The sequence below is a fragment of the Podarcis erhardii genome, assembly GCF_964252035.2.
Source record: "Podarcis erhardii genome assembly, chromosome: 12".
Taxonomy (NCBI): domain Eukaryota; kingdom Metazoa; phylum Chordata; class Lepidosauria; order Squamata; family Lacertidae; genus Podarcis; species Podarcis erhardii.
In genome coordinates, this window is record NC_138513.1 from 35,905,856 (window position 1) to 35,933,773 (window position 27,918).

A 27,918-nucleotide genomic window follows, 5' to 3' on the forward strand; every position below is an offset into this window, starting at 1 on the left:
GTGATTGGGAGAGCACCTTTGAATTAATCATGGTGTAATCATCATCATCATCATCTAAGAATTTTGGGAATTTCTGTCTCTTGGCAGCATGGAGCCAGCATGTTGTAGTGGTTAAGAGCAGTGGACTCGTAATCTGGTGAACCGGGTTTGCTTGCCCGCTCCTCCACATGCAGCTGCTGGGTGACCTTGGGCTAGTCACACTTCTCTGAATTCCCTCAGCCTCACTCACCTCACAGAGTGTTTGTTGTGGAGGAGGAAGGGAAAGGAGATTGTTAGCTGCTTTGAGACTCCTTTAGGGGAGTAAAAGGTGGGATATCAAGTCCAAACTACTACTACTACTGCTACTTCTTGGCGTGCAATCAGAGCATTATTGCCAAGAGGGCAGTATAAGGCAACTTAAATACTGAGTGGGGAAGGCGTGTGCCCTGCTGCCTACAAGTCAGAACTGAAGCCAGCATGATAATGATAGCAACTGGGTCAAAAGCGATGGCACAATAAGGTCTTTATGAAGATGATGCTTCTTTGAAGTGAGGCTAAGAATATTCCTTTGAAAAACTTAGGATCCTTCACTTATATTCCATGCATAATGTATCAAATAAGTTGTCACTGATGATGTTAAGTAAGAAAGGGAATGTAGATGAAAATGAAAACCCTTGAATCATTCCGTAAAAGAGTCACTGAAACTATCGCTTGAGCCCCAATCCAGCAACCTAATGTGAGAGCAGAGAAAACCTCAAAGTTCCCAAAGTTAAGCCAAGGCCTCCAAAAAAAGCCTGGCATAAAAACGTCTGAGCACACTTGCATTCTGCACTGTTGATTATGGGAAATATATCATTTTTTCCCTCCTAACTCATTTCCCAGAAGGAGTTAAACCAACAACCACCAAATACACCGTTTCCAGCAATTGAGAGTTTTAACATACTCGGAAACCTTCACTGCTAATAAGTGTTGGAAATGTAAAGAAACAGAGGCTACGTTTTATCATATGTGGTGGGAATGCAAGATGGTTAAAAAAAAATTGGAAATGATCTATAATGAAATGAAAAATATGTTCAGAATAGCCTTTGTTAAAAAACCAGAAGCCTTTCTATTAGGTATTGTAGGAGCAGAGATCCCAAAAGACCAGAAGGAAATGTTTATGTATGCTACGACGGCCGCCCTGCTATTGTTAGTCCAAAGATGGAAAGAGGAAGCAGTCCCGACCAAAAAAGATTGGCAAACCAATTTAATGGACTATGCTGAAATGGCAAAACTAACTGGAAAACTCAGAAATCAAGATGACAAGAAATTTAGAGATAATACAGGATATTTGGGAGGGGGGAATTTGGAGTAGAAATGATATGCAGTTGAGAATAAAATTTAAGGAACTGGTGGGGGGGTCACAGGATTCAGAGAATCCCATTTTATGGATTTTATATTGTTTTGTGTATATTTTTCTTAGTTTGTTGTTGTAATTGTTTTTTGTTTAAAACTTAATTTTAAAAAAATTAAAATAATAAATAATAAAAAGAAACCTGCCCTGCTGAAAACCTAGGGAGAACCGTTGTTTTTTGCAAGACTCCTTGATACTGTCTCTGCTCTCCCCGCACCCAGCAGCTTATAGGAATGAGAGTGCCATTCCCACCATTTCTGGAGGGGACAAATTTGCCACACCCCTCCTCCTCTAGAAGAGGAAAGGTGGCATCTCCCTAGGGGAGAATGTTGTGATTCGAGGACCCGATCCCCGCTTGGGGAATAAAGACACGTGGACACAGAATGTAAGGTTAATGGGTAAGGTATTGATTACAGCATGTGAGAAGGTATTGGCTTAGACATTGGACCACGGAACATTAGACTCCACCCTGTCGTAGAGGGGTGAGTCTGAGGAGGGGTTAACCACCAGTAGGGGAAGCCTGTTGATGCTAATCCAACTATAGGCTCTCTTTCTGATGTCACCGAGGGTCGTGCCATGGCCCCCCGCCACACGGGCATCGGACAGGATCCACGACCGCCGGATTCCTTTAGCGGAATACCCAAAATTGCCGGGGAAGGCGATGGCCACACCTTGCCCCCCGAAACACCAACAACACATTCCAATGCCTAACCGCCAAATACCACAAAAGTTGTGACGGTTGCTACGAGGCAGGCGAAAAAAACCAAGAGGCCGGGCCAATTTAGCCAATTGGAAAAAACTCCTACCAGGCCCCCTGGTTAAACAGGGCAACTAACCAGAGGTCCATAGCAAAGTCTCAGGAACAGCTAATCTAAAGGGAGTGGAGGGTGCGTGACTCGGAGAAAATGTGTGTGCAATAGTGGGGATGGCTGGCGGGGCTGTGTTTGAGCAGCAAGCCACGCCCCCGCTGAGCTTCCCTATTGGGTGCCCAACCGGGGAGGGGCGTGGCACACCAGCCCTGGAGTTGAAGCAGGGGGCGGAGCGCCCCCTGCATGACACAGGAATCGTCTCCCGATCACAACCCATTCCCTTCCTGGGAGGAGGAAAGGCTTTATGGCCTGATGGGTGATTTCGCCCAATGGGAAGAGGTGGTGACAGGCTATTTAAGCTTGCTCCTCCCCCGTTCCCTTCCCTCTTTTTTATTCGGCATTTATTTATTTATTTAATAAATATAACCTATTTATCCACACTTGGTTGTCTTGACTCTTCTTCCTGGTGTGCTGGCAAAGGGGACAGAGAGAGAGAGTAGAAACTGAGGTGATGATATGAGTTTTTCTAAGCTTTGGCAAATTCTTGGGGAAAACTCAAACCTATCCCCAGAATTCTATTAAATAAAGAAAAAGGCTCGGAAAGACCCAGCCCAACCCAAATTAAAATGGGCAGGTTTTGAACTATTTTATCAACTAAAAAGTCATAATAAATAAAAAGAGGCTTGCAGGTTTTCTGAGGGGGGAAAAGGTAAGAATCAAACGTAATCTAAGCATCATGCCTTTGTCAAAGTCCAGTCACTGTACCCACAATACTTATGGCATTATTGTGTGACAAAGCTTAAAAGAGGCATTTTGTGGGGCTTGGCAGAGCTTTACACTTGACCGATCCCAATATTTCCTTCCCTTTTGGGCACTGATTGTGCAGAAAGATACTGTTGCTAATACTATTCTTGAAAAGATGAACATTCCCTTCAATATCTCTGAAGAACGGTACTGCCATTGCTAGCAGAAACTCCTTTGTAATGTCTTTCAATACAATTTCAGATCAAGATCAGGTATTATGCAGCTTGGCCAACAATTAATTCACTTACCCAAGCAAACTATTTCTGCTAAGCAATTCAGCAAAGCACACAATACAAATGGCATACGGTAGAAGTATTGAGAATTTAACAATGCACAGATAAACAGAATAGGCACTGACCACTTATATTAAAAATGTCATCATAACTGAGCACCACTCAAGGGAAAATATTAATCCAAGCTCTAAGAATCAGTGGAAGAATATTGCTTGTTCAACCTGTTGATAATCAAAAATAGTTAAATAATAAACTATGAAGCATTCATTAATGAAGCAAAATATAGGTAAAGGTAAAGGGACCCCTGACCATTTGGTCCAGTCGTAATATACCGGCTGACAAACAAAAGTAGGATCTAGCAAGCAAAATACCAAAAGGTTCTAATTATTGCATATATTAAGGTCATATTTATTCCATATGTCTTATGGCGTCCCCGTGAGCATCAACAATGCAAAAATATCTGCAAATTTTAATTGGATGCATCACATTGGAATCACTCTTTGAAAGTGTATTGTCTCCCATCTTTTTTGCATTATGGCAAAAAGAATAATGTCCTCTGCATTTGGGTATTTGTAACCTGAGTAAGGAGCCCTGATCTGCCAACAGGCCATCTGGCAAGCGAAGAGATTAGCAGCATAAACGCGAGCACAATTTCTCATGCATTCTTCTGTTCCTGTGTTGGAACTCCATTATTGCTTTCCTTGCTAAGTTTGTTCTGGGATCTGCCTGTGTAATGGGTTGGATGAGGGCAAATAAGCTGAAACTGAATCCTGATAAGAGATGCTGTAGTTTTGTGGTGTCTGGATCTTAGAACTATGAGAATGACTTGCTCAGGTACATAATCTGGGGGTCTCTCTAATACGACCACAACACTTGGCCACAGTGACCCACCCTCTGATAACCTCCCATCCTGGCTTACTAGATTGCATTCAACATAGGGCTGCTCTTGCAGATGTCTTAGAAACTGCAGCTGGTGCAATAAATATATATAATAATTTTCTAAAAATTAATTATTTATACCCCGCCCATCTGGCTGGGTTTCCCCAGCCACTCTGGGTAGCTTCCAACAAAAACTTAAAAATACATTAAAACATCAGTCATTAAAAACTTCCTTAAACAGGGCTGCCTTCAGATGTCTTCTAAAAATCAGATAGCTGTTTATTTCCTTGACATCTGATGGGAGGGCATTCCACAGGGCGGGTGCCACTACCAAGAAGGCCCTCTGCCTGGTTCCCTGTAACCTCACTTCTCGCTGTGAGGGAACCGCCAGAAGGCCCTCAGAGCTGGACCTCAGTGTCCGGGTTGAATGATGGGGGTGGAGACGCTCCTTCAGGTATACTGGGCCGAGGCCGTTTAGGGCTTTAAAAGTCAGCACCAACACTTTGAATTGTTCTTGGAAACATACTGGGAGCCAATGCAGGTCTCTCAGGGCCAGTGTTATATGGTCTCACCGGCCACTCCCAGTCACCAGTCTAGCTGCCGCATTCTGGTTTAGTTGTAGTTTCCAGGTAACCTTCAAAGGTAGCCCCACCTAGAGTGCATTGCAGTAGTCCAAGTGAGAGATAACCAGAGCATGCACCACTCTGGTGAGACAGTCTGTGGGCAGGTAGGATCTCAGCCTGCGTACCAGATGGAGCTGGTAAACAACTGCCCTGGACACAGAATTGACCTGTGCCTCCATGGACAGCTGTGAGTCCAAAATGACTCCCAGGCTGTGTACCTGGTCCTTCAGGGGCACAGTTGCCCAATTCAGGACCAGTCCCCCACACCTGCCCTGTCCCCCAAAAACTGTATTTCTGTCTTGTCAGGATTCAGCCTCAATCTGTTAGTGATGTCACCAACCAAAACAATGAGGCGTTGGTCCTTCAAGTTTCTCACTGGCTACCAAATAGTTTCTGGTCTGAATTCATGGTTTCACAAATGACATATAAAGCCCCAAGGGGCTTGGGAACTATACATGAGTGAGGACATCTCTCTATATATTTTCCTGCTTGTGAGCGGAGATGTTATGGGGAGGACCTGCCAATGGAAAATGCACGCTGGGTGTTAACGTGTGGGTAGGCCTTTTCCACCATGGTACCCCAGTAGCAGCATCTTAAAAAGCATCTTTGTATCCTGGGTAAAAAAGCAGAGACATCACCTTGCCAACAAAGGTCTGTATAGTTAAAGTTTTGGTTTTCCCAGTAGTGATGCATGGAAGTGAGAGCTGGACCATAAAGAAGGCTGATCACCAAAGAATTAATGCTTTTGAATTATGGTGCTGGAGGAGACTCTTGAGAGTCCCATGGACTGCAAGAAGATCAAACCTCTCCATTCTTAAGGAAATCAGCCCTGAGTGCTCACTGGAAGGACAGATCCTGAAGCTGAGGCTCCAATACTTTGGCCACCTCATGAGAAGAGAAGACTCCCTGGAAAAGACCCTGATGTTGGAAAAGATGGAGGGCACAAAGAGAAGGGGACGACAGAGGACGAGATGGTTGGACGGTGTTCTCGAAGCTACCAGCATGAGTTTGACCAAACTGTGGGAGGCAGTGGAAGACAGGAGTGCCTGGCGTGCTCTGGTCCATGGGGTCATGAAGAGTCGGACACGACTAAACAACTAAACAACAACAACAACCCCAGTGCCCCCCAAGTGAGGCTGACACCCATGCTACCGAAATCTAGGTGCCAGGTGAAACTTGGGCATTGGTGCTGTGTTTCATATTGTTGATCCTGTTTTATTTATTTTCTCTGCAGTATTATTATTTTTTAAGAACCGAGATGTTGTCATTTTATTGATTTTATTGTGATGAACCCAGGATACAAATAGCCTAAATAAATAAATACATGTTCTTCAGCACCTATGAAAGGTCACACAGTCTGGTATTGTTAAGACTAGCAATAAGCCAGGTTTATTTTAAGGGCTGCGGTAGAAGGAGCCAACTAGCTGCTCTCTGAGGCTACTTATCTTTTTTGAAATATCTCAAAATCACATTCCTTGTCATGAAACCCATAGTAAGACACAGGCAATGGGACCTTTAAGCCTTCCCCCTTTCAGTGTGAAAAGCAAGACTGTAGGTCTTCCCCTTATTTAACAGCAATTAGAAGATGAGGTGCAAAAAAAAAAAAAAAAAAGGCCTGGAGGAGTGCCAAGCTATGTTGCACTTAATTGCATGCGGGAAAATAATATTCTTTGTGACAATGCAGCATCACAGGGGCAGAAGTGCCAGGAGTTTGGGGGGGTTGAGCCACTGCTGCTGTAGAGGGAAAGCAGCAGATAAACCCACCCCAGCTGCTTCTCAACTGAAAAACTGAAAATAATGCCACTCCCCGCAAAATGGTAGAAAGAAAGAAAGAAAGAAAGAAAGAAAGAAAGAAAGAAAGAAAGGAAGGAAGGAAGGAAGGAAGGAAGGAAGGAAGGAAGCCATCAGATTTTCTTTACATGTGTTGGGTAATTTCACCCGGACAGCATCTCTGCTGCTGTTCTTACTAGAGAAGTCTGGGAGGGAGTTAGTTAAAAAGACTTTTGCCTGAGTCTTAGAGTTAGCAGTTGGCATGCAGAAAAAGCTTTGGCTGTTGTTCACACTGAGGAGGAGAGTATTAACAGGCCCTTTGCTCATATCGTGTCTCATATGTAAATCATTGCTGCAGATCTAGAGTTTCAGGCCCTTCGAACCCTGGTTCTATTTAACAACAACAACAACAAATCCGTTTATTGTGAGGACCATGCCTGTGCACAAAAATCAACACTACAATAAAAATATTAAAATTCATTACATACTATGCCAACAAAACCTTCTTCCCACAAGATAGAAAAGGAGGGAAAACAAGCAGCGAGTTAAACAGACGATGAAGGGGTCTTTACATTGTCGTCTATAAATCTTTCCCTGGCTTTCATGGCCTTCATCACAAAGACCGCTACCACATGGGTAATGCGTGGGTTTGCATCAACTAACAAAAATTTTACTCTATCTTCAGGACTGGTTATAGAGTTGGGTATAATTTGCAGCAGTGCGTCTCTAAAGCCCGAGTAAATGGGGCAATAGAGGAAGTAATGTGTAAGATCCTCTTTAATTTTCATAAGGCAAGGACATAAACGATGTTCTACTGGGGTTTTTGTGTATCTACTGGTCAGGTAGGCAGTTGGCAATGTTTGAAACCGTGCCATAGTGAAAGCTCCCCGAAGGATGGGATCGGTGATATCCACCAAGTAGTTGGCACAGATTTCTGGCAGTGAAGGAGGAGATTTCCTCTGCTTTAATATATATATCCCTCCCATAGGCACCCCTTCCCAGTCGTCACAAATCTGGGAAGATTTAGAGCTATGTTTGGAGAAGGCTGAACTAGAATTCCCTGGCATGGATATCCTGCTGGCAGGTGATTTCAATGCCAGGAGAGGAAACTACATTAATACATACTGGTTCCATTTAAAATATGGATCTTGTTAAAAAGTAATTTTCAGCCAAGGTGCTGCACAGTGCTCTTTTTCTAAAAAAAAAATATTTAGGGATACTCTCATTTTGACTCAAGAAAATCACTATTTTATACAGTGGTACCTCGGGTTAAATACGCTTCAGGTTAAATACGCTTCAGGTTAGAGACTCCGCTAACCCAGAAATAGTGCTTCAGGTTAAGAACTTTGCTTCAGGATGAGAACAGAAATCGTGCTCCGGCGGCGCGGCGGCAGTGGGAGGCCCCATTATCTAAAGTGGTGCTTCAGGTTAAGAACAGTTTCAGGTTAAGAACGGACCTCCGAAATGAATTACGTACTTAACCTGAGGTACCACTGTAGTTCAAATCGGGGAAAATAAATATAATGGACAAAAGTACAAAGATTCACAAAATGTTTAGGGGTATGCGTACCCCTGAGTTCCCCCCGCCCACCCACCAGAAAAAAGCACTGGTGCTGCACAATAGATCTTATTGTTGAAAGAGAGGACTAGGTAGGTAAAGGTAAAGGACCCCTGGACGGTTAAGTCCAGTCAAAGGTGACTATGGGATTGCAGAGCTCATCTCACTTTCAGGCCGAGGGAGCCGGCATTTGACCACAGACAGCTTTCTGGGTCATGTGGCCAGTATGACTAAACCGCTTCTGGCACAACAGAACACCATAATGGAATCCAGAGCGCATGGAAACGCTATTTACCTTCCTGCCACAGTGGTACCTATTTATCTACTTGAGCTGGCATGCTTTCAAACTGCTAGGTTGGTAGGAGCTGGGACACAGCAACTGACTCAGTCATGGAGTTTCGAATAGAGGGCTACAGAGTCATGGATTGGTTGGACACAGTGGAATCGTGGGAGGAACCAGCTGGGGAACCACCCAGGAAAGAAAGCTCAAAACCCAGGGAGAAGTGGTAGTTGGAAACATCTGAAAGGCACCAGCCTGATGAAGGCTGCTGTAAAGCTTCAGGGATCTCTGGGAAACTCTTGACTTAAATTTCCTGAGATTTTTTTATCCATGGGGTTTTTTTTCTATTCAAGAATACAACTACACTATTTCTAAACTGGAAAGGAATCTTTGTTCTGTTATAACTTTGAGTGCAAAAATTATACTATTAAGTACTACCATGATCTTTCAGATTGCGGAGAATCACAGCTGGTAGGCTATGGGACTTCCACCCTGTTACTAACGAGTCCTCTATTTTCTGAACGTGGGCCCTGAACATGAGCGATGGAGCTTTCAGAAGCAGATCAAAGGGCAGCAAAGCTGAAGGAATAAAAGAAGAAACTGCGTGTGAAACTATAACAAACTTTAAATGAGTGCAGAAACCGCAAGAAGTATTTCCATTGTCGTTGCAGGTGTGAAATTACCTGGTCTTGGTCTGGATCCTGGCAGTCCAATATAATCTCTGTAAAACAGAAAGTGTATTGATTAAAAAAAAATTCCAACAATCCTTGCATTAGAAACTCAACGTGGTATTCCGGGTTTGGTCAGTTTCTGGGTGGGAGGTTGCTAATGGCTGCCGATAGGGCCTTCTCAGTAGGGGCACCTGCCCTGTGGAACCACCAAAAAAGCAAATTTGCTGGGATGTTATTTTGTGAAGCTTTTTTTAAAAAATACATGACAAACCTTGATGGTTTCGGCCTTTGCAAGCCATGATTTCAGAGGTGCCCATGCAATCTTAAGTGCTGGTAAGGACATCCAGTGTGATTTCAACATCCTGGAAAATATTTCCTAATTTTGAACATTTCTAAGTTCTGCGGTATTGTATTGTACAATCACAGCTTTGGAGAACTCAAAATTAAAGCTGGCCAAAGATTTTACATTGCAAGCTTACCTTGCGTTAGTCTGTCTTTCAGAAGCGCTGAAGCTTCGTTTTATAATACCTGTAATGAAAGCACAATGGATATATTCTTAATGCTGGAAATATTTTCAGATGCCAGAAATAGATTCAGTCTCCCAACATTTTTATCCTATCATAGCAACTTTTAAAAGAAACTGGTAATAAAAGATAGCTCTAAAAATAAAGTGAACCAATATGTATGCAGTGCATAATGATTCACACAGATTCTAAATATCACATTTTAATCAGGCTAGTGAACCGTAAGAAAATTCTACTAGCTTGCCAAAACAGCTGTGTGCAAACCTACTAAATTGCTTTCATTATAAAATGTATTTCTACCCCACTCTTTTAGAACTTTTCAGGCAATAAATGCCTATTTCTTTCTGTCAGTGTCTAAAGAGTCTACCGCAATTTTTACACAGCTATCACTTCTTGTAATCTGTTTATTATTTTTGTAACATTGATACTCAAATAGAACAATATATTATGTTTCTTTTTTATGTCCCCAAAGGAGCTGTCTTTTGGTGTCTATCGTGTCACTGGTAGAATTAATGTTAAAGTAACTGTATAATGTTAATGCCCTCTCCTCTATTATATCACCAATTATTTTTTTGAAATTTTGATTCTTTTCATAAGCATCATTCAATTTATCAAGTACCCACTTTCTTAGTTTAAAACAACTAAAGCAATTATCATCTTTGACTATTACCTCTCTCCATTATTTTCATATGATAACATTCTGTTGTCTTCTACTAAAGCCGCAAACTTTGCTAATTTATAGGATTTCCAGCCTTAATCTTTCAAAATTTTAATTAAAATTCAGATTTCTAAATGCAGCAGCTACTGCCAAGTATGGAATAGGCATCACAAGCGGAGATATACATGGGAAACAGGAATGGAAGTTTTCTGTGTGTCACTTCGAACACATCTTATTATAAGACCATTGCAAGAGGCTTTTGACGTCCTGGAGGCCTTAAAGAAAACACCCAGGAATTATCATCTCATTGTTGAAAATGTGCAAAACCACAAGAGCCAATCAGATGCATGTAAGGTGGAACTGCCTTCATATTAGAAATCCAGGTGTTATACCCATGTGTGGAGCTGGAGGGCGCTATCCTGCTCTCCTCCTGCAGTTATCAGGTAGTTCTTACAAATTCTCAGTTCCTCTGATTTCCTATTTCCTCTACCAGGTTTCCATTTATTTATTTATTGCTTTAATATCAAACATTTCCTACATGGAGTTGAAGGTGATGTACTTAGTTCTCCCCCATCCCATTTTAACTGCACAACAACCCTGTGTGGCGATCACACAGGGTCCCCGGACATTTCACCGTCTATTGATCCCTGTGCCACCACTTTATTTCTCGCTGCCACCACCCAGGCCCTACCTGGTACAATACTGAGTCCAGTCAGGGTTAAATTGGAACATAAACTCTTGTTTATTTATTGCAGTTTAACAAGTGTGTGGTTTCATAAACAGTATCAGTCAATTACATTCATGGGGTGGCTATCCAGACCTATAACTTCCTCTACCTGCTCTCACTCACTAAACCACCTCTCAGAAATTTACTTGTCTTCCTAGCCCCTAACTGTTCCTGACTCAGCTTATTTCGTTACACTAACTCAACCTCCCCACAGACTCAATCCCAATTCGTTCCCACTCTAACCAACCACCCAACTCCCAACAAACTCAACAAACTCCCCCCCCCAGCTGGTTGTATAGTCCCTCTGACTCCACCCCCCTGCATCCTGATTGGGTAACCTGTTTAACTATTTCACCTCCAGCACTCTCATGTTAACATCACACCCTGATGGGTAGGTTAGGCTAAGTCACCCACCAAGCTTCATTGCTGAGTGGGGATTAGAATCTGTTCCCCAGGTCCTAATCCAACATTCTAACCATTACATCATTCTGGCTCTACATTAGAACAACATTCTGTATCATTTAGTTGTTGCAGCATCACCAAACCATTCTTAAAGTCTAACAACTTCCCAATTTGTCTTACAGTGTGCAATTGTATGAAAAATGGTACCAATACAATGCCAGGTGCAGAAAATAGCAGAGATATATAAACAAACTAGCAGCCTCCTGCCTGGTGTGGCTTGGGAATTCTAATAAACCGAAAGATCACTACAGTTTTGAAATCGGCATTTAGAATCAGTGCAGTTGTGAAAGTTTTAGTCCAACCCATCTTGATTCAAAATGGCATCCAAACCTAGATGGAGACCTCTGCTCCTTGATCTCAGGAATGATCATGTAAAACTATGTTTTGGTATCTTAATATATGTCCAAATGCGTAGAGAACAAAAAACTTCCCAAAATATATAGTGGATGCAAACAAGGATCAGCAAGGTAAAAGTAAAGGTAAAGGTAAAGGACCCCTGACAGTTAAGTCCAGTCACAAACGACTCTGGGGTTGCGGCACTCATCTTGCTTTACTGACTGAGGGAGCCAACGTATGTCTGCAGACAGTTTTTCCAGATCATGTGGCCAGCATGACTAAGCCGCTTCTGGCGAACCAGAGCAGTGCACAGAAACACCATTTACCTTCCCACCGGAGTGGTACCTATTTATCTACTTGAACTTTCGAACTGCTAGGTTGTCAGGAGCGGGGACCGAGCTACGGGAGCTCACCCCGTTGTGGGGATTCAAACCACAACCTTCCGATCGGCAAGCCCAAGGCTCAGTGGTTTACACCACAGTGCCACCCGCGTCCCTCAGGATCAGCAAAGGTACCTAAAATTTATCAAGTGAAAGGGCTTGCCTAACTGGAGCAGTATCAGAAAACCAACACTGACAAGCTGTAGCCCAAAATGAGAAGCCGTTGCAACCCATCAAGGTAAGTAAATCAAATTAGGTTTTAAACAGAGACCTAATCACAGATCTAGGTAGCCAAACATAATAGGGAATGGATAACAGGATTGGGGAACCTGTGGCACAGAAGATATTGGTGGACTAGAACTCCCATCATCCATGACCACTTGCTGTTTCTGGGGCTGATGGGAGATGGAATCCAAGGACAACTCGAGAGCAGGAGGAGACACAAGAAATGTACAGGCCTCTTACATTACGCTTTTGAAGCAGCATCCAAATATTCTCACGTGGGACCGGGTACACCCTTAACTACAATGAAACACCATAATCAGTTTTCAGTTGTTTCAAAACAAGTGAGTCTGGTATGAATAATTTTGTCTGCATTCTTCTGATCTGTTCTCATTATATAGACTTTGCTCTGCTGTCTTTAAAACCTAGCTTCAGTGCGAATTAGAAGATTCTGATGTGACAGACCGGTCAGAAAGAATACATCATCACAATAGTATGATAACTAACACCTTCAGAGAATCAAGAGCACGGAAGTTCACCTCCATGTTCACAGGTTTTATTTAATGAATTCAGGGCAAGGCGCTTGATCTCATTTGTGTCCTATTGGCTGCTCTCCAAGGTAATCTAGGGCACACTGAATAAAAACAATTTCACAGCACACTCTGAGAAAAAGAGAGACGAGCTAACGAGAGAAAAAAATGTATCTAAAACATTTATTGTTTGGAAAGCTTCACAGTTGATTGTCAAGAGTTGCACTACTCAAAGCAGAGACACTTAGATTTAGCAATTGTTTCCCTTGGCAAATAGAAGGGGGGAAGCATTATTTTTTCTCATTCTTAGCTCTGTTCTATTTGAACTCATTAGTTCTTTTATTGTATCATAAACACAAACAATAAACAACAGCCCCACTTTTCTTCTCCCAGAGGCAGGCACAAATTGTTCCAAGCACTTGAGCATAATCCATAAAATGTGAATAAGTTACTGTTAAATTAGGCAGGGTGGGGAGACATATTATTTACACTTGAGCTCGAATTTAGTTTTGTCTGGAACCATTTTGTAAACTAGACCAAGTGGTCAGAAATTAACGAGAGGCTGGAAATGGGACAAAAATGCCTCTGGATCTATACTGGACCATGCCAGCAGACATTGTGCCCTTCCAAGATGGAATGGGACTTGCCCACTGGCATGTGAAAAGACCTAGAAGTCAGATGTGTGTGAAATCAAGTAGTAGTAGACATGCAAGTAAAAATCACGTTTTCTTACAGTGATCACAAATTGGTTTGGGGGTGGGGGATATTGGACCATCATAAGACACTGTGTGTGTTTGTTCCTTTTCCCATCCCTGAACCCCAAATTTCAGTTCAAAGGAGGAGAAGACACATTGAAACTTGCAAAGAGCAATGCATATTTTTATGGGCTAATCATGTAACATTTAGTTTAGTGCTATTAGTGTGGCCGATACATTGGTAAATACAGAAATTGCACTGCCTGTTACCCATTAAACTTGCAGTATGTTATGGAAAACTATCGAGGAATCCATGTGTGATTGTTTCATTAGATACTCATAAAGCTTTCTATAAAGTACTTGTCGGAGTTATTTGTATCTACTCCTGTTGGACTTCAGCAAACTTAAATAGACTGACCCATCCTGGAGGGTGGGGCGGGGGGGTTAAACTTGGATTTTGTTTCCGTATTTCCCCCCGTTTTTGTAATTGTTATATAATGGAAATCAGTAAAACCATATTTATTTTAAAAAGTCAAAAAAGGACAGACTTGCAATCTAAACAAAACTTAAGTGACACAGTTTGACAAGAGAGTATAAAGGAGGAAGGTTTTTTAATTGCCAAAAGCAGAAGGAAATGACAGGAGGCCATAAAAATCACCCAGTCCTACCATAACAAACTCTTAGACAATAGCATACAGTACCTAGTGGGATCCATCAATACGTCAGCGTTCATGTAAAACGTAATCTAAAATGTGTGATTCTTCTATAATTATTTTCTGAGCCCTGCAGCGCTACAGTTCTAGAAATGTTGACTAGAATTAATGAGTTTATAGGTAACTGGTGAGACCTTATTATTTTTGTTAATGTGAGCGAAGAGTCTCAAGCAAAGAGATAGGTGGCATTCAAATAATGTTTTTTTTAAAAAAACAACAACAACAACACTATACTGTATAGATCAATGTGGCAATTAAAACTGCATAAGCAAACACTTTATCTGTCACAACAGGTATTGGATCCACTTGATCAGACCTGACGTAAAAGAGAAAGCTGATTGCCTAAAAGGGAGCTGATGCTTTCTAAAACATTAGTACAAAGGTGTAAAGATGCAGAAGAAGGCTTTAAAGGCAGTCTATTATTTCTAATTTGGACAAGATAGTTAAATTGCCATAAGTATAAATTGCCATAAGTATAAATATTTTCTGTATCTAAGAGAGTGGGGAGATTAATTCATATTAATACATCTGAAAAATGTCATTCTGAAAGGAAATTAATGGGGGGGGGTCCCCACAAACGTTAGCTTTAAGTATTCCCCATTGACATTTATATTCATGTGAACATTTTACCAAAGAATGAAACTCCACAAGACCATAATCATCCTAAATTTTTCATATAATGTCTATATTCACATGTTGTTTCTTTCTACACATTTTTGAGCCTTTTTCTTCTTTTTTTCTTTGCATCACTTTATTTCTTTTCTTTATAATTGAAACATTTTCGGAAAGGAAAGTCTATAATCATATTGCAGACCATAGAATCTGGCTTCCATCACTGAACCCACTGCCTGCCTCAGAACTTCAGCTTTCATTTTAAAAAGCGAAACACACTTTTTCTATCCTTCCTATCTGGGTAAGAAAATCATTAAATACGAAGGCTCAGAAACCCAAGGTAATCTACATGATTCTAAGACCAAGGCTTGGGATTGTTTCTACATGACTTTCCGCTAACCAAGTCTTATTGCTTATTATTCACATACTTCCACTTATGACTCACACATACCTGTGTCAATACATGCTCAGATCCATAAGAAAAATGTTGGTGATTAGAACTCTTGCTTAAAGGAACTTACCAAACGCTGATTCTTTAAGAGGACTTGAACTAGAACTGCTGGAATTATCTGATACGTCCAGTTCATCATCTAATTCTGAGAAGACATCTGTACATAAAAGTGGAAACAAACCTTTCTATCCAACTCCAGTTAATCATTTTATTTGCATATCACCTTTCCAAAATCAAAGCCATGCTCAAGGTGGCTTGCAACATATAAAAAATGACATAACTACAAACATAACAAAAGTAGTCATAAGCAATAAACAAAACATCAAAAAGTACACTACCAAACTGAACAATTTCCACAGAAATAAGAAGATCCAGAATAAACATATAAAAAATAAGAGCAACAACCCCCCCCCACCAAAACCACAACCACCTGAAAATAGCCCAGCATGGTGGAAGTACTAAAAATGCTCATTTTGCTCATTCATCACTACCTTTTTCTGAGTTTTCTAAAGTGCAGTTATCATCCGACAAGGTTAAATTGCAGGTTTTCTCTTCATCTTTTCCAGAAGCTAGATGGAAGTTTTCAGTCAAAAGATCTGTATTTTCAGAAAATTCGCTTTTTAAACTGGCTGCTCCACTGCTACTGCTGCTAAGGCTTGATTTCTCATAATGTTCCTACAAAAGAGAACAGAAACGGTTTCCTTTGACCGTGTGGCTTCCAGAAGTACAACCTGGGTACAGTGTTCAAGCAACACAATAAATTTCCCTCAGTTTCTATTAAGAACCATTAGAAACTCTGCTAGCATATAATTGTATACAAAAATGGCTGGCTCAAACCATGTTTCAGATACGCTGTAGGATCTTGATTACTGACTTTAATCTGTAAGCGAATTAATTCAGCAGATAATCTTGCTGCGTAAAAGCACCTGATTTAGAGAGGTTAAGTTGTTTTTTGATCGATTTCAAATATGATTGTGTATTAGCAGATTGCTTCTGATGTGATGCTTCTTTAGCTCCTTTTGTTGGATTTTCACAGAAATAGCCTCAGCATTTTAGATCCAACTAAGTAGAGGAAGATTTGCTCTTTGTGTGTTCTAAGCCAATGACACTCCCCACTAATAAAGAGAACTAGAGTTGCAAATGAAGCTTTCACAGTCCCGAGCAATGTTAAATAGAGGGGAACACTTTGGTGGCTGCACAAATGGTGTTTCCTCTCATCAAGCTTGGAGAGCCAGTTAGCCATATTAGATATATGGATGTATGCTTGGAAGCCTGATAACATTATACGACACACCAGTGACAAGCATGAGAGCGGGCCAATGCACTCCTAGGTAAAGGTAAAGGGACCCCTGACCATTAGGTCCAGTCGTGGCCAACTCTGGGGTTGCGGCACTCATCTCGCTTTATTGGCCGAGGGAGCCAGTGTACAGCTTCCAGGTCATGGGGCCAGCGCACGAAAACACCGTTTACCTTTCCGCCGGAGCAGTACCTATTTATCTACTTGCACTTTGATGTGCTTTTGAACTGCTAGGTTGGCAGGAGCTGGGACCGAGCAACAGGAGCTCACCCCGTCGCGAGGATTTGAACCGCCAACCTTCTGATCGGCAAGTCCTAGGCTCTGTGGTTTATCCCATAGCGCCACATTAATAATGCACTCCTACATACACAGTATTTCTGCACGTCCAGTTGGGCAGATTGGTCCAACGGTCCCTTGCATTCAGATAACGCTCTATTATATGTGACAATGTAATTGAAGGCATTTGCTTACCTGAGATAATACAGCAAGCTGGTGGTGACATGTGACTGCATTTCGATTGGCCTCCATGAAATATCTCTGGGTCCGCCTCCTCTCGCGTTCCAATTTCCTCTCCAAGACAAGCTGGGAGGTTGATAAGCCATCTAAATACTTCATCATCACATTTGGTATCAAGGAACTGACCTCAACAATGTCAGGGCGACTCTCTGCATCCGGGGTCAAGCACCTATTGGGGTGGGGGGAATCCATTATTATTTAAACAATCTATGATGGTGACTTGGTCACCTGTGCATATGCATTCTGCATTCTGTGGTTTTTTTTAAAAAAATATCTAAATAAACATTTTGTTTATTCGCCGCTGTAAAGCTCTTAAGGATGTTGTTTATTTCTTTGTTTTGTACAGATTTCTTTTTGTGCTGTGAATTCAGGAATAATTTTCATTTTAGGAATGCCCATAAAAATAATCACCAGGCTCATTTTAAAATGATCTCTCATAATTAAATCCACTATCGTGTTTCCATTTTTGCACTTTTAAAGCTCATTCCTATCTTCTTCTGTGTTGCTATCTGTTTATATCTTACGTTAGAACGATGTCAATTGTCAGCAAAGTGATTATTGTGATAACCCAAATGGCATCTCTAGCTAGCAAATTACACTGTCACACCAAGTAAGTAAATATTAATGGGCTCAGCTGATTACATGCTTCTTTTAATACCACCACTTAAGATCACTGCAGATACTACGGCCTGTGCTCTGTTTAAATAAGTATGTGAACTTTAGACCTCTTCTCGCTAACTCCCAGTCATGTGACCCTCTCTGCTTGTATCAGATTTCCTTCCTCTTTCATACTTGCTCACCTTCCATCCAACTCTTCCCCTCATTACTGTGAACTTCTGTTGCTTCTTTCTTAGGCCCCTTTTCCCATTACAACAAAATCCCCCTTGTAACATCAGAGCAACTCTGCCAAAGGCAGACAGGAGAACCTTGCTCATATAGGTAAAAAGGTAAAGGTACCCCTGCCCGTACGGGCCAGTCGTGTCTGACTCTAGGGTTGTGCGCCCATCTCACTTAAGAGGCCGGGGGCCAGCACTGTCCGGAGACACTTCCGGGTCATGTGGCCAGCGTGACGAAGCTGCTCTGGCGAGCCAGCACCAGCGCAGCACACGGAAACGCCGTTTACCTTCCCGCCATAAAGTGGTACCTATTTATCTACTTGCACTTAAGGGTGCTTTCGAACTGCTAGGTGGGCAGGAGCTGGGACCGAAAGACGGGAGCTCACCCCACCGCGGGGATTCGAACTGCCGACCATGCGATCGGCAAGCCCTAGGCACTGAGGTTTTACCCACAGCGCCACCCGCGTCCCTCATATAGGTAGATAACAGCAAAAATGCAGCATGGAAAAGATCAGGTCCTTTGCTTGTGCTAACAGCCAAAGTTTGATCAAGTGCCAATAGCTAAATGTAAAGGACCCCTGGACGGTTAAGTCCAGTCAAAGGTGACCATGGGGTTGCGGCGTTCATCTCGCATTCAGGCCAAGGGAGCCAGCGTTTGTCCACAGACAGCTTTCCAAGTCATGGGGCCAGCATGACTAAATCACTTCTGGAACAATGTGACATAAGCCAGAGTGCATGAGTGCCATTTACCTTCCCAACCCAACGGTACCTACTGGCGTGCTTTCGAACTGCTAGGTTGGCAGAAGCTGGGACAGAGCAACGGGAGCTCACTCCATCGTGGGGATTCGAACCGCCGACCTTCCGATCAGCAAGCTCAAGAGGCTCAGTGGTTTAGACCACAGCACCACCCGCGTCCCTCAAGTTCCAATAATAATAATAATAATAATAATAATAATAATAATAATAATAATATATTTATACCCCGCCCATCCAGCCGGCTTTCTCCAGCCACTCTGGGCAGCTCACAACAGGATAAAAATACGATAAAACATCAAACATTAAAAACTTCCCTAAACAGGACTGCAGTCAGATAGTTGTTTATTTCCTTGACATCTGATGGGAGGGTGTTCCACAGGATGGGTACCACTACCAAGAAGGCCCTCTGCCTGGTTCCCTGTAACCTCACTTCTCACAGTGAGGGAACCGCCAAAAGGCCCTGGACCTCAGTGTCTGGGCAGACCGATGGGGTTGGAGACGTTCCTTCTGGGCTGAGGCCGTTTAGGGCTTCACACTTTGAATTGTGCTCGGAAATGTACCGGGAGCCAATGTAGGTCTTTCAAGACTGGTGTTATATGGTCTCAACGGTTCTTGAGACAAAACTAATTATCGATGTAAGTAATTCTTCATGTTAGTCCAATGAAGCAGGGAGTCTGTAGCAGCCAGGGGACAGGCTGGGGAAGTGAGGTAAGATGCATCAAGCTATCAGGGAACTGGGATGTGAGGCGTGGGAGATTCAGGGTGAGTAGCCAGAGGTCCAGCTCTGAAGCCATACTTAGATTGACATCATTTACACTTAGGAATGTTCCCCACTGTGATCAAGATGCTGAATTCCATTTAGAAAAAATTACCATTCAGGACCATCAAGAGAATGAGGATGCACACTGGAATAGCCAGGGGCTGATTTAATTTACATTCTTATATTATACAAATTAATGGAGAATAAAGCTCTCAATGACTCCTAGTCATGAAGGACATATACTATCTCCATGATTGGAGGCACCATGGCTCTGAATACTAGTTTCTGGGGCAAAACAGCAAAAGAGAGGTTATTTCTGTATTTCCTGCTTGTGGGCAGGCAATACGTTTGCACAGGAAATACCATATGTTTGGTTACACTAGGAAGCAAGGTGCTGCACCGATTGGCCTTCGGTCTAATCCAGCAGGACTTAACCCAGCATGTAAGGAACATATCTGACAGAATTCTTCCCTTGAAGGTTCAGTTTTAAACAGAAGCTGGGTAATCGCTCAGCGGAAGGTGAACAGAAATCACACAAAAACATCAGAAAGCGTATTTTTCTTCTTTGTATATCATTATGTTATGAACTTTTTTGTAATCATAATTTGGAGATTTGTACTGATGATAATCAACGTGCATTCATGGAAAGCAATTCCAATTAGCTAGTTCCACCACGCCCACCCCCCAAAATTTTCCTGAGCACACCTGGGCTCCACACTATATGGTATGAATTTTATGCTTCTCTGTATACTGGGTGCAGTTCAACTGTGCATGAAGTCTACACCCTGGGGGGAAAACAAGACATGCCATCAGAGATGCAGGAATGCTTCTCCATTTTTTTTTAACTTATGTATTTATTTCAATAAAACAGCTGGAAGGACCCTTGCTTTGGATGGGTGACAGCAAAGGAGAGAGCATCACAGACTTAATTCAAGCTGCCCCCTAGGTATCAACAGAGAAGCATTGTTGTTGTTGTTTAGTCGTGTCCGACTCTTCATGACTCCATGGACCAGAGAACGCCAGGCACTCATAGAGAAGCATAAGTAAAGGTAAAGGTAAAGGTACCCCTGCCCCCTAGAGAAGCATACAGGCACCCATATACTTAAGGTGATTTTTAAGCAGTTTTCATGACAGAGTAAATATGATAGGATTCCTTGAAAAAGACCTATCTGAAATGCGTCAAGAAATGCATTGTTTGCTTTCCTCCATGGAAAAACAGATGGGGGCGGGAGTCCCAATCCAAATTAGGGGCTACACAGCTGCTTTTTACCAAAAGAGAGGAAAAGAATAATCAAACATGCATTCCTGCATCTTCAGAGTCACAGCAAGGCTGGCCTGGAGTTTTCTCAACAACAATGGTAATAACAGTGGTGCAGGAGCAGAAGGAATGTACCTGATATACCAAAGAATTGCCTTCTATGCAAAATAAAATTCCTTCCAGTAGCACCTTAGAGACCAATCATTGGCATGAGCTTTTGTGTGCATGCACACTTCTTCAGATACACTGAAACAGAAGTCACCGGACTCTTATATATAGTGAGAGGGTGGGGAAGGGTATTACTCAGAAGGCTGGTGGGAATGGGTGATTGGCTGATAGGTGTGGTAAACCTGTTGACGACTGTTAACGACTGCAATTGGTCTTACAGGAAAAAGCAAGGGGTGAGATGGCAAAAAATAGCTTTATCATGTATTTAGCAGAGACATCACCTTGCCGACAAAGGTCAGTTTAGTTAAAGCTATGGTTTTCCCAGTAGTAATATTTGGAAGTGAGAGCTGGACCATAAAGAAGGCTGATCGCTGAAGAATTGATGCTTTTGAATTCTGGTGCTGGAGGAGACTCCTGAGAGTCCCATGGACTGCAAGAAGATCAAACCTCTCCATTCTAAAGGAAATCAGCCCTGAGTGCTCACTGGAAGGACAGATCCTGAAGCTGAGGCTCCAATACTTTGGCCACCTCATGAGAAGAGAAGGCTCCCTGGAAAAGACCTTGATGTTGGACGAGATGGTTGGACAGTGTTCTCGAAGCTACCAGCATGAGTTTGACCAATGTGCGGGAGGCAGTGGAAGACAGGAGTGGCTGGCGTGCTCTGGTCCATGGGGTCACAAAGAGTCGGACACGACTAAACAACAACAACAACAACATCATGTATTCTATTCAATTTTAGCGAGTATGATGGAAGACTCGGTCCTGGGGCAGCATAAACACCAGCCAAATTATAGCATGAGATTTATCTTATAGACAAATAAAGAATAACAAAATATTTTAGCGTCTCTTCCGCCCTCCTAACTGGAATGTTTCTGTTTAGAGTTAGAGCCAGTCATTCATTCCCTCCAAGCAGGACATCCCACCAAATTTTCCATTTTTATTTTCCAGTGGTTTTTGATTTGTTTTTTAAATCCTACTTGTACAAAACTTGGGGTTTCCTTAAGCACATTGATCCCTCCCCTCTAGCTTCTCAGGACTTCTGCTTTGACTGCAATGCAGTCTGTAGTCACCACCTGTTACTGGAGAGGTCAATGTCAGGGGGTACCAGACATGTAGCCAACAATACACAGCTCTAACTGTGTTCCACTGTGCACAACAAGCTTTATTCCTATTGTTATGTATTAAGATTAGTGGCAGTTCTCACTCAGGGCCACCAATATGTAAATGAAGGATTGAAAACTGTTGCTCCTGATTGGTTAGCTAGTTGTGAGTTGTTACTGTTTCAAGTTACTTAGTATTATATAAAGCAGCTAGCTAGGTTGCAGTCAGTCTGATTCCAGGAGCAGTTCTAACTGCTGCAATAAAGAGCTGTGAATCCAACAGAGCTGTGTCCTTGGGTCCATCTTTTCCACTATTCAACACCTATCTAAACTGGCTTTTTTGTTGCTTTGTACATTCAGAAACTTCACAAGGAATTACAGGTTCAAGGCATTACGCAATTCCACCCCACCCACTCACCTACTTCGACTGGCAATATTTTCAGTGCCTTCTCACATTTTAAAATTGTACTATTAGCTCTGTAGCCACATATCCTCTTTACACTTTGAGTAAAAGGACCTTTTCCACAAGACACTTACTTTTTAATGACCGCTGAAACCTTTTCAGAATAGGCACCCTCTGGGACTGGCTCATAGGCAGATTCAACTATCTGCAAAATAAATGAATCCTTTGCTGACAACAGGAGAAAAATATCATGTTATGGATAAACTAGGTTTCAATCTGCCCCTTTAACAACATGGCACACAATCAACCTATCTTCACAATGCCCTTGTGGCACATATATAAAATGAATTTGACTCATATGCACGTATCACACTCAAAAATATACAAAGCAATTTCCATGCAGAAAGTTCATCCAAAACTCACCACAAACTAATGATGATCCTGCCTTTAATCATATATTTTTAAGCTGTTAAGCCAATTTATATGTCCACAGGCAGAAAAGCGGGGGACAACTAATAAATCAAATCTGGTCAATCAGGAATTTCATGATTGAAACCCACAAATTTCTCTACTATCTTTGATTTTCAGTAAAATTTATTCTTTATAGAAACTTATTAAGAACTTGCTTGATTTTGAAGCCCCTGAAATTTGCAGAGTCTTTTTGCTAGTCTAGACTGTGAGGGATTGCAAATACCAAAAAAAAGTGAACACGTTATAAAGTTCAGTAATAATAGTAACTGATGTGATTGCTTGATGTGAAGTGTGTCTTAATTTAAGGAGATGGATGTGGGAAGACAAGAAAGACATAATAATACCCAGTGGCGTAGCGTGGGTTGTCAGCACCCAGGGCAAGGCAAGTAATTTGCGCCCCCTAACCCGTGGATTTTAGCAGGGGACAGAGAGCTGCGAGTTCAAGCGCCCCCCCCCCAGATGTTGCGCCCGGTGCGGCCGGCCCCCCCTGCACCCCCCACGCTACGCCACTGATAATACCCATTTGTGAATATAATGTGTCAGAGTCAGGGCAGGGAAGCAGGAAGATCCTTCATAACCTTAATCCAACACTGGGAGTTAGGCTCATTCCCTAGTCTTTACCAATACAGCAACCATCAGAACTGCTTCTCTGGTACCGCTGTAATGTCCATGTGCGATGAGGAAACGCTGCATAAAGAACATTTTTATTTCAAAAGGGAAGGGGCATTCATAAAAGTGCATGAACCGGCAAAGGTCAATGGCTTCAACTAGCAAACCTGCATACTTTAGTTGCTAAGGAGAGCATGTTGGTGCTGTAAAATGGAGGGTTGAGAGTTGCCATCTGGTAAAGGACACATCCTGCAGCCCAGACATCAGCCTTCTCGCCATATGGCTCGCTCTTCACAACTTCAGGGCTAGGCAAATAAAAACAAAATTCAAAAAATCCATAACGGAGATAGAACAGGTCACAGTATTATTTTCAGGGAAGAGGCTACTACCTGCCACACAAATGCATCTTTAGGGAAAATACTAAACAATTCAGAGTTTGCAGAAGGTATCGTTCGCGCATCAGAATGTTTACGAATGCTTACAACACAAAACGTGATGCAATCCCCCCCAAAATCCCTATTTTTTTAATCATCCAGATGGTATTGCAATATTAAATAAATTGGGACTACGCTACAATTTCCTTACATGTGTAAGACATAGCCATGATTCACTCCACTTTCTACTCTCTCAGCAAATCTCTACTATGGATTAAATAACTTCCAAGAGACTAATTACCCAAGTCCAAATTTACCCACTAAGAGGTCCTGCCAACCTAGCAGTTCGAAAGCACGAAGTACAAGTAGATAAATAGGTACTGCTCCAGCGGGAAGGTAAACGGTGTTTCTGTGCGCTCCTCTGGTTTGCCAGAAGCAGCTTAGTCATGCTGGCCACATGACCCGGAAGCTGTATGCCGGCTCCCTCAGCCAATAAAGTGAAATGAGTGCCGCAACCCCAGAGTCGGCCACAACTGGACCTTTACCTTTAAGAGGTCTTTATTCCTATTTGCAGGAAATACTGCCTTAACTTCATGCAAGAGGTTGGAACTGATGATCTTTAGATGCCTTCCACTTCTGTATTTATTGCTTTCCAGTCAATATCACAAATGCAAATCAATTATTTCCTCCCCCTCCCATCTTTGGCTATTGTAATTTAGTCAACTGAAGCCTTAAATCAGTCATTCTTTTCCACCAGCCAAACCCTTTTAAATCAAATAATGCATGATTTATGTTCATCCCTCCTCCCTAAAATCTTTTTTATCAGAATTATTCACATAATTCACATTTCATCTACTTCATTCTCCGTTTAAAAAAGTTTGAAAATTGACAAAGTTCTCATTGATGCCTGTCATGTGCCCGTCTCACAATTTCTAAGGGTTTTTTCCCCCTCCCTTCTCCTTCTCCTCCCCCACCCATACAAAAGGTTCAGGGAAGCAAGCTAATTAAGGATGGTACTGCTATGATCTGTGCTTGGCAAACTGGAGAGATACAGCTGGCTTTGTTTTCCATAAGGAACATATGGCAGTGAAGTTATATGAAATGTACCCTTACAAAAACAAGCCGAGGGGGGAGCAGGAAGCGACCAACTAAGAAAGTTATTTAACAGTGAAAAAATGTTCAGGTCTCCGAAAATTCTTCTGGAAGCTGAGCTGAGCATGGTGTCCTGAGAGGTACTGGAACAGACACACAATAACGTCAGTCCCTCCTCCCTTTGAAAAATAAAATCTAGCGTTTAACCAGTGGCATAGCACGGGTTGCCAGTGCCTTGGGCCGTGCAGAGAGGGGGTGGGAGAGAAATGGATGGAGTACACATGTGCATTCAACTGCTTAAGGCAGAGGCCTTCAACTTTTTTGAGTTCATGGCTCCCTTGACCAACTACATTCTTTCTGCGGCACCCCTGTGGGACTCTGGAGCCGTTATGTCACGCCTTGCCTGCAGAACTGGCAGCCTCTCACCCCTTTTTGAGCACGCTCCCTTGTGGAGTGTTCCCATCAGCCTCCTTTCCTTGGAAGCTGCTGCTGCCCCTGGTCTCTGAGCTGCCCCCCGTCTCCTTCCCAAAGAGAGGTGCCTCCTCACACTGCCCCACAGCGGCCTGGGACTTCTATCCATTCCCAACTACAAGGGCTGGCAGGCTGGGCTTGCTTGCTTGCTTGCTCCAAGGCCGCTTCAGCTCCTGGCAACCAGCACCCCCTGGCCAGCCCCAGAGGCACCATTAACCTGGGCAGCTTGTAGCCAGGGCTGCTGCAACAAACATCTGTGCAAGCCTTTGGGAGCCAGAGACACGAGAGGGCATCAGAGGAGGGAGGGCAGGAAACAGGGACAGAGGCCAGTGTTCCCTGCAGCACCCCTGACCATCATTCAAGGCACCTCAGTGTGCCATGGCACACTGGTTGAAAGCCACTGGCCTGAGGCATCTGCATCACTCAGGAGATTGCAGTCGCATAGATAAGAAAAGAAGAGTCGTTCCATTGTCTGGAGAGGTCACTTCCTGGTTCACATGGAGAAGCCGTTTTCAACGCAGCCCAACGATGGAAGTGTGTGGCTGTTTTGAGGCAGCATCAGGTGTCAAAATTTGCACCCTGGACAACCGCTCCTGTGGTGCCGCCGCCACCGCCCCCACACACAGTACACCACTGCAGCAATAACTGAAACTTGTGAGGAAGGGATAGAAATAAAGGGAAACATGGTAGTCTTGCAGAGTGGGATCTGCATGGTGGACTGAATTTAGTAATAGAATTCTGCACTACAGTAAAATGGCTTTGGCCAAGAAGCATGTGATTAACATATGAATTAGGTGTTGGATATTTAAGTCAATTGGATTTTACAAATGCTATATTCAGGTAATTGCAATATTTGCTTTTAAGCTTTCAGCCCAGCACCTTGTATTCAAGCAGGAAGATTCCCACTTCACTAGTATTCTGGTGAAGATAGATTAGCATATCCTTTGCTAAACAAATAGTTACAGCAAGAACAAAGCCAGATTAGTTGGACATTTTTCAATTTCATTCTTTTCATTTTCTCTAAACAGACTGAGCCGTGCTCTGTGTTTTCTCTGAAAGGACTCCGCATCTGCTCCTCTTACGCAGAAATCGTATTTTTTTATTTAATAACAAATCTTCTTGAATGCTAAACTCAATCTTAAAATGAGTTTGGCAGTTGAACAAAACATTTACAGCAGCACAGAAGATAATTTAATCTTCCAAGTATTTTGTTATGGGATCCACGTTTATGAAAATGACTTGGAAATACAGAAGAATGTATATAAGTAGTACAAATTACAGAAAGATAGAAAATAAGTTGATATTCCTGGAAAGCTATGTCATAATGCTATTTATAGAAGAGGATTTTTACTGATTTGTTTTCATGGAAACCATCATTCTTTAGGCTTAAACCTTTCCAATTTTATTCTGTTAATATTTTATAACAATATTTGCATAAGTTTCATTTTAATAAGCCTGTGGAGACAGGTTTCTTCCCCCCTATATTCCTGATAAGCTAACTGATAGTATGTAACTTGTTTTCAGACTGTCTTACAAGGGATGCTTGTGTAAGGATTAGCTTGTGTAAATATTAGTTTTCAATGGATGATTCTTTGTGCAAAGGTCATAATAAAAGCTATTACTGTGGGGATGATATACTGATGATATTAGAGGATTTTGTAAGGCAGGGAAAGTTTTAAGGCTGAAATGGGCTAAGCCCAGATTGAACAGCCTGCGTCGAAGAGTTCAGCCTCCCAAGGAAGAGCTTCCTATCAGAAAGCATACTTCAAATGGCAAAAAACACACATCCTAGACTTGGCCCGGAGACTTCTAAAGAACCCCTCTTCTCATGTCTTCTGTTAACTCAACATGTAGTTGTGCCTCTATTTCCTTTTTCGCTGTTAGGCGCCAGGCAAACACATTCCTTTATATCCAGGCCCTTGGTTGATCTTATTGACATCTAACACCCTTTTAGAATGTGGCTTTTTGGGGGAGGGGGGAATTTATTGGGTTACTGCTTTTGGTTTGATTTTATATGCTGTGGTGAACTGCCCTGAGACCTCCGGGTATAGGGCAGTGTATAAGTTTAATAATAATAATAATAATAATAATAATAATAATAATAATAATAATAATAATAATATTGCCCATCGCTCTCTGTTTTCAGAGTATGAAACATGGCTTTCTTTTTTATCTGTCCTTCTAGGCACAATTGTGGGCAATTTTAACTCATTATTATTTACATCAAGAGTAGCCAAAGTGGGGCTCTGCAGATGTTGTTCGACCCTCACAAGCCCCTCCCCCCCCAGCCAGCATGGATAATGGTTAGGGATAATGGGAGCAGCCTCTCCAACAACATCTGGAAGGAACTACATCAATGATGTACAATTTGCATCCATCATGATGGATCTCTCTTCTTCCCTTTGTTTTACAGAAAGAAGTGATGCCATTACTTGTGTTGATGGAAACATCTTTGTTTAGCATATGCAGTAATTACACTCCTTACAGTTTGCTGAAAG

General features: G+C 42.3%; 1 protein-coding gene across 4 annotated transcripts in view; it reads right to left on the bottom strand.

Moving 5' to 3' along the window:
• Positions 1-27,918, bottom strand: part of NEK10 (NIMA related kinase 10) — a 107,899-nt gene that overhangs the window by 22,640 nt on the left and 57,341 nt on the right. For 3 of the 4 annotated variants that reach the window (XM_081881906.1, XM_081881904.1, XM_081881903.1), the window contains exons 24-31: positions 23,659-23,788; positions 22,538-22,608; positions 17,078-17,291; positions 15,801-15,984; positions 15,380-15,466; positions 9,479-9,527; positions 9,012-9,049; positions 8,767-8,907 (exon numbers count right to left, since the gene is read on the bottom strand). In XM_081881906.1, the coding sequence (XP_081738032.1) occupies positions 8,767-8,907; positions 9,012-9,049; positions 9,479-9,527; positions 15,380-15,466; positions 15,801-15,984; positions 17,078-17,291; positions 22,538-22,608; positions 23,659-23,788 (914 nt within the window). The remainder of the gene's footprint in view (positions 1-8,766; positions 8,908-9,011; positions 9,050-9,478; positions 9,528-15,379; positions 15,467-15,800; positions 15,985-17,077; positions 17,292-22,537; positions 22,609-23,658; positions 23,789-27,918) is intronic. The other variant, XM_081881905.1, reaches the window with a different exon arrangement.